At 61.8% G+C, this 5,855-nt stretch overlaps 1 protein-coding gene across 1 annotated transcript in view; it reads right to left on the bottom strand.

Moving 5' to 3' along the window:
• Positions 1-5,855, bottom strand: part of PIK3R2 (phosphoinositide-3-kinase regulatory subunit 2) — a 13,154-nt gene that overhangs the window by 2,768 nt on the left and 4,531 nt on the right. The window contains exons 4-15 of the mRNA XM_077777012.1: positions 5,735-5,853; positions 5,434-5,644; positions 4,837-4,922; positions 4,578-4,686; positions 4,405-4,503; positions 4,068-4,248; positions 3,856-3,981; positions 2,590-2,732; positions 2,246-2,422; positions 1,409-1,480; positions 1,056-1,226; positions 787-992 (exon numbers count right to left, since the gene is read on the bottom strand). Of these exons, the coding sequence (XP_077633138.1) occupies positions 787-992; positions 1,056-1,226; positions 1,409-1,480; positions 2,246-2,422; positions 2,590-2,732; positions 3,856-3,981; positions 4,068-4,248; positions 4,405-4,503; positions 4,578-4,686; positions 4,837-4,922; positions 5,434-5,644; positions 5,735-5,853 (1,700 nt within the window). The remainder of the gene's footprint in view (positions 1-786; positions 993-1,055; positions 1,227-1,408; positions 1,481-2,245; positions 2,423-2,589; positions 2,733-3,855; positions 3,982-4,067; positions 4,249-4,404; positions 4,504-4,577; positions 4,687-4,836; positions 4,923-5,433; positions 5,645-5,734; positions 5,854-5,855) is intronic.

Genomic DNA, 5,855 nt, shown 5'->3' with positions numbered 1-5,855 from the left:
CGGGTGTCCGCGGGGAGTGTAGAAAACCAGGGCTCTCGTCCCAAAAGAGGAGAGAAAAAGGGGCTTTACAGTCAAGAAGAAAATAAAATCAGAACCCAACATGATCGAGGAGAAGCCTTGAACCTGCACTGAGCAGAGGTGCCGTGGGCAGTGATGCGTCTCAGCCACCCAAGCGGGGCCGGGGGGGCCCCTATTTCTGGGAAGCCTGGTGCCGGGTGGGGCCGGCTTGTGAGTTTATTTTGAATTCTTTGCCTTTTCTGGGGGGTACTTCTTGGCGGCGGCCCCTGCGTGGGGATAACCGAGCGGTGGTTTCACTTCAGGGTTTGGAGGGGAAGTTGGGGTCTGTGGGGCGGGTCCCGCCCGGCCCAGAATGTCCCAGCCGAGGTTCCTGGAAGTGGCTGAGTAAAGTTCCTTCCTGCCGTGACCCCAGGTCTATGGCTTAAAAATTGGGGTACCCAGGCTGGGGCTGCGCAGCCCAGGGGCCTCTGTAAACATGGCAGGGGCAGCCAGGTGGGGCTCAGGGACCCCAGGGGAGGGGGAGCAGGGCACAGGACTAGGGGTGGCCGGAGCCTTGGGGAGGGCAGTGCCCATGAAGGAGGGTGGGGGTATGGGGCTGGGGAGGTAGGACCCCCCCAACCCAGAGACACAGAGACACAGACAGAGAGAAGGACAGACGGGTGGGAAGGGAAAGAGACGGAAGGGCAGAGACGGAGAGAGGTTCAGAGAGAGAAATGGAAGGAGAAACAGGAAAAGATTCGTACAGGAGACAGGACAGAAAACCCGGACGAAGGGANGCCGGCGGGGGCCCGGGGCCGGGGGGGCACACGGGGTGGGCGAGCGTGACGGTGAGCGCGTCGTTGTGCTGCACCAGCGAGGCGTGCTGGTAGTGCAGCACCAGCTCCTTCAGCGACCCGTACAGGTTGTAGGGCTCCGCGAAGCCGAAGCCCGTGGCCGTGCGGTAGATGACACAGTGCTTGGTGTCGCCGTCCACCCTGCGGGGGGAGCAGGCCACGGGGCGGGTCAGCTGGGCTCCCCCTGGNGGCACTCACACACACACCACGGAGCAGGCGTAGCAGCCCCGCTGGCTGCTCTCACGGATGAGGAAGGTACCATCCCGCTTGCCACTCAGCATTTCCTCAGCCTGCGTCCGGTTGATCTTGCCCACGTACCACGTGCGTTCCTCGTGGTGGGGGAGATCATCCTCATCCTCCATCAGGGCATACTGGCTGTGGGGGACGCAGGGGGGGTACCCTGGTCATTCACCTACCCGCAAGCCTCTGCGGCTCTCCCGCTGCCAGGGCAACTCTCTGTCCCTGGTGAACTCCTACGCATTCCCCAAAGCCCACCGAAAACGGCCCCTCCCCTGGGAAGCCTTCCCTGCCCCCCACCCCGTCGGGTGTTCACTTACTCCTCAGTCTCGTTTTTGATCCCCAACCACTCGTTGATTTTCTTCTGCCGGGCACCTTTCTGGGTAAGCCACCTGGAGGGAGAGGAAAGGTAGGCTCATCCCGCTCTGCTGGTGGGGAACGGAGGCTACAGCCCAGGCCGGCTGCAGCCTGGCCGGAGGCAAGGGCTGACCTACGAGAGGCCAGGTTCTGGGTGCAATACTGCCAGTTGCCACAAGGGGTCAGCCTTGGCTTGGTCAAGGAAAGCTCGAACCTGGGGTTCTTCCAGGGAACCCCCCCTTACTTATGCTTCTGTTAACACTTAGCCTTCACACAGTGGGCGGCCCTGTGCTGTACCTCAGTTTCCCGCAGCTGTTACGGGCCAACTTTACAAAGGGCTCTGCACAAACAATGTGCTAACGTGCAGGTGGCCTGGAGCCCGGCGCCCCGCACACAGCAGGGACACAGACGCATCTGAGGCAGAGGTGGGAGGGAGAAGCCCTCGATGAGGCCCTCAGTGGCTGGGTGGGCAGAGGCGGGATTTCAGCCCTGGGCGGGGGTGGGGGTGGGGCTGCTGCTGCGGGCCTCCCGAGTGCTGGGTCAGACACTTAGCGTTCCCAGGGTGGCTTCCCAACGACTGCACCCCGTGGGATCAGCGTTCCCATTTCACAGACCACCACGAGGCTGAGGCCGACCCACAGGCGGCCTTTCCAAGGGGGCTTCCTGGGTGACAGGGAGGGGGGCTTGTGGGCAGAAGAGGGGCCCCAGGGGCAGGGTGGGGCCGCTCGGTGAAGAAGACAAGAGATGGGTGGGCAGCACATGTCCCAGACCTCACCAGCAGGTGCACCCAGGGCACTCACACGAGGTACTGGTCGCGGATCTTGCGCAGCTGCAGGAGGTCCGGCTTGAGGCTGTTCATGCGCTTGTCGATCTCTCGGTTGTCCGAGGCCTGTGCACGCAGCTCGTGCTCCAGCTTAGTGCGGCTCTCATGAATCTCCGCGATGCGAGACTTGAGCCGCTCTGAGTTCAGCAGGATCCTGTGGGAGAAGCGGCTCCCTTGTGAACTTCTATTCAAAGCCCATTTCAAATGACCCTCCCTCCCTCCTGGAGCTCGGGATGTCCCTTCTGTTTGCTTTCTTTCCCCAAGTGCACCAAACCAGATCAGGGAAGGGTGGGGTAGGGTGGGGCAGAGGAGCTGACTCACCTCTGCATCTCCTTCTCATTGCCCTCTCGGCGGAAGCGCTCCAGATATTCCTTGCTACACTTCTCTTGGGTCTGGCCCTGCTCTTCAAAGATCTTGATGGTCTCATTGAAGGCCTCAATTGCCGTCCGCTTCATCTGCAGTTCCTGAAGTGGGGGGGAGCCTCTTAGTACCTGCTGGGGTTCCTTTCAAGTCCCTCAGGAGGGGTGGAGGCAGTTCCCAGCTCTGCTATGGAGACATGGCTCAAGCTGTTCCTCTGTCAGGTGCATCATTCCTCTAGCTCCTCCTGTACCCAACGGACTCCTATTCAGCCTTCAGAACCCCACCCCCCAAACCAATGCTTCCTTTAGATCCTCTTTGGGGTACCCTACAAACACTTGGGTCTGTTAGCACTGCTGAGAATTAAAGACAAATCTAGGGGCACCTGGGGGGGCTCAGCTGGTTAAGCGTCCAACTCTTGATTTTGGCTCAGGTCAAGATCTCCCGCCTAAGCTCCCAGAAGCTAGTAGTGTGGCTTCAGTATGCAACGCTGACTGCACAGAGCCTGCTTTGGGATTCTCTCTGTCTCTGTCCCTCCCCTGTTCACATGCGCGTGCGCTCTCTCTCTTCAAAATAAGTAAATAAACCTTAAGGAAAAATGATGAATCTAGTTGCTACCTACAGTTCATGGGGGTCCCCCTCAGGGTATAGGCTGCGTGGAGTACTTTCCATACATCATCTTGTGGAACCTGACAAAAGCTTCCTACAAAGTCAGAAGTCAGATGTGCTGAGCCATCAGCACAGAGCCCGATGCGGGGCTCAAACTTACAGAAGATCCTGACCTGAGCTGAAGTCAGCTGCTTAACCGACGGAGTCACCCAGGAGTCCCATCCCCCCTCCCTGTTGTAAAAGATGCTGCTCTTTCCCACGATCTCCTGCGCCCGTTTCCAGCCCTTTGTCAGGTTATTATCACTCTGAATGCCACCCAGGTTGAAGGGTGTGGAGAAATAACAAAGACCTGCGGCTCCAGCAAACAGTTCCAGATGGGGAAACTGAGGCCCAGAGAAACACAGAGGTTCAGCCGAGCTATTTTCTAGGTCCTGACTCAGCTGCTCCTGGGAGGTCAGCTGGGGCCTTCTCTTTTTGACAACGCATGCACTGATTTCTGTTTTTAGGGCAGTCCCAGGTGCTAAGTGACTGCTCTGTGACCTGGGAGCCGACGTCAGTCCCTGTGGCCTTGCCGCCGCCCCTCCATGTCTGGGTCTCCCCGCGTGCGCGGGCCTGTGATACCTGAGAGGTGCGTGTGTACTCCTCGTAGAGCTGGTCATACTCTCGGCTCTTGTCCTGGTACTGCTGGTGATAGACTTTGAGCTGGGCACCCACCGCCTCCACGCTGTCCTCCTTGACGATCTGGTCCTAGGGACACCCGGTGTGTGATCAGAGCAGCTACCTGGGACGCTTATGTCGGAGGCTGGCACTGCCCGCCCACCCCGGCTGCACACCTGCTGGTACTTGGACACTGGGTAGAGGAGCCGTGTGTCCAGTTTGGCATTGTACTGGGCCAGTGACTCGTGGCGGTAGTGGGTGATGAGGTCCACAACGGAGCAGAAGGTGAGCGGCTCTGAGAAGCCATAGTGCCCGTCGCGATGGAAGACCTTAATCAGCTTGTTGTTCCCGCCTTTCCTAGGGGCGGGTGAGAGGGGTGTCGGCCGCCGGTGGGACCTCCAGCCACCCTGACGGTGCACATGCCCCGCTCTCCATGCAACCCCTGTCCTTCTGACCTGCGTGTCCTCCCTGCCACCGCTCACACCCAGTCATCCCTGAAGGGGCGGCCCCCACCTGAGAGTCAGCGTGTATTCCCCCTGGATCTTGCTAGATGCATCTCGGACCAGAAAGGTGCCGTCAGGCGTGTCCCGGAGTTTCTCGTTCACCTCCTCCCTGTGGGGACACCCAGGATTGCGGCGCCCTCCCAGAGACCCGGCCCACCACATGGCCCCGTCCCACAAGCCTACCTGGAGATGTCACCCCAGTACCACTCGGCATCCTGCAGCGAGGGCGGGCTCCCCCCGTTGGCAAGGCTGGCAGGGGCTGGCTTGGCCTTGGGGGGTTTAGGCGGCAGCGCTGGGGGACAGGACAAGAAGGGTACACTGAGCATCCACTGAATACTGTGGCTGGCTCCTATTACAGCAGAGCTTGCTGATCCCGGGCAGGACTCCAGGTGAGCATTCATGATTTCCAATGACACGAGTTAACATGGGGGAGGGGTGTCACCTGGGGGTGCGACCTCCTGCTCCTCCAGATGCTCCTGAAGCAACTTCTCCACCAGCAACGCTGGGAAGTCGGGGCTGGGCTCAGTCCTAGGGGAAAGGGGAGGGCAGGGGGTAGGTAGGGCCTGATGGGCCCAGGGTCCTTGCATGCGGGGCAGAGGTACGTGAAAGCGTGTGCAGGGAAGAGTAGATGGCAGGCAGGTGTGGGAGGCCCACTCCTGTTTATGCATATGCAGGAAGCACTCGGTGAATGTTCGTACAACAAATGCACAGGAGTCTGGCACCTGGCGGGGGAGCGGGCGCAGAAGTGAAGGCGCGCGGCACCACCCACGAGCCTCTTCTGCGGTCTGGGCCCCACCCCTTCAGGTCTCAAGGCTGCCGGGGTCTTCCCGGGAACCACAGATCCCACCCTCGTATCCTTACTCGTCCTGGTGTCTCAACAGCTCTGGCCTCAACCCCAGGGCCGCGTGCACGTGCACAAGGCTTGATCACGGCCTCGACCCCACTCAGGGCGGAGGCGCCCCTCCCGCCCTCCACGCCCTCCGTTTAAAGCCCAACCCCGTTCAGCTCCGCCCCAGCCCCGCCCCCTCTGGCTTCTCACCCGTCGGGCGCGCCCCCTGGCGGCGGCGAGGGCGGCGGCGTGCGCAGCAGCAGCGGCCCAAAGGTGGCGCCCAGGGCACGCACCGCGGGGCCCTGAGCGGGGGCACGCCGGGCCACCCGGCCCAGGTGCTGGAGTAGGAAGCGCAGCGTGAGCGCGCGGTGTAGTGGCAGCGTCGGAGGCTCCAGCGCCGGCCCCACGGGCCCCGTGGCCTCTGCGGACAGACGGCCAGGGCTGGGTGAGCCGGGGCCGGCGACGGTCCGCCCCGGCCCCCCTTCCCACCCGGGCTCCCCGCCAGGCTCACCCCGCAGGGCCCGGCGCGCCTCGGCCGCAGCCTCGGGCGTCACGAGGGGCGCGGGCAGCGCCAGCAGGAAGCTCTTGACGCCATCTGTCAGGGCTGCGGCGTCCCACTGCTCCACGTCGCT

The sequence above is a fragment of the Crocuta crocuta genome, unplaced genomic scaffold (genome assembly GCF_008692635.1).
Source record: "Crocuta crocuta isolate KB4526 unplaced genomic scaffold, BGI_CrCroc_1.0 scaffold77, whole genome shotgun sequence".
NCBI classification, from domain to species: domain Eukaryota; kingdom Metazoa; phylum Chordata; class Mammalia; order Carnivora; family Hyaenidae; genus Crocuta; species Crocuta crocuta.
The sequence above is the reverse complement of the archived record's forward strand: the minus strand, read 5'-3'. Positions and strand labels throughout refer to the sequence as shown.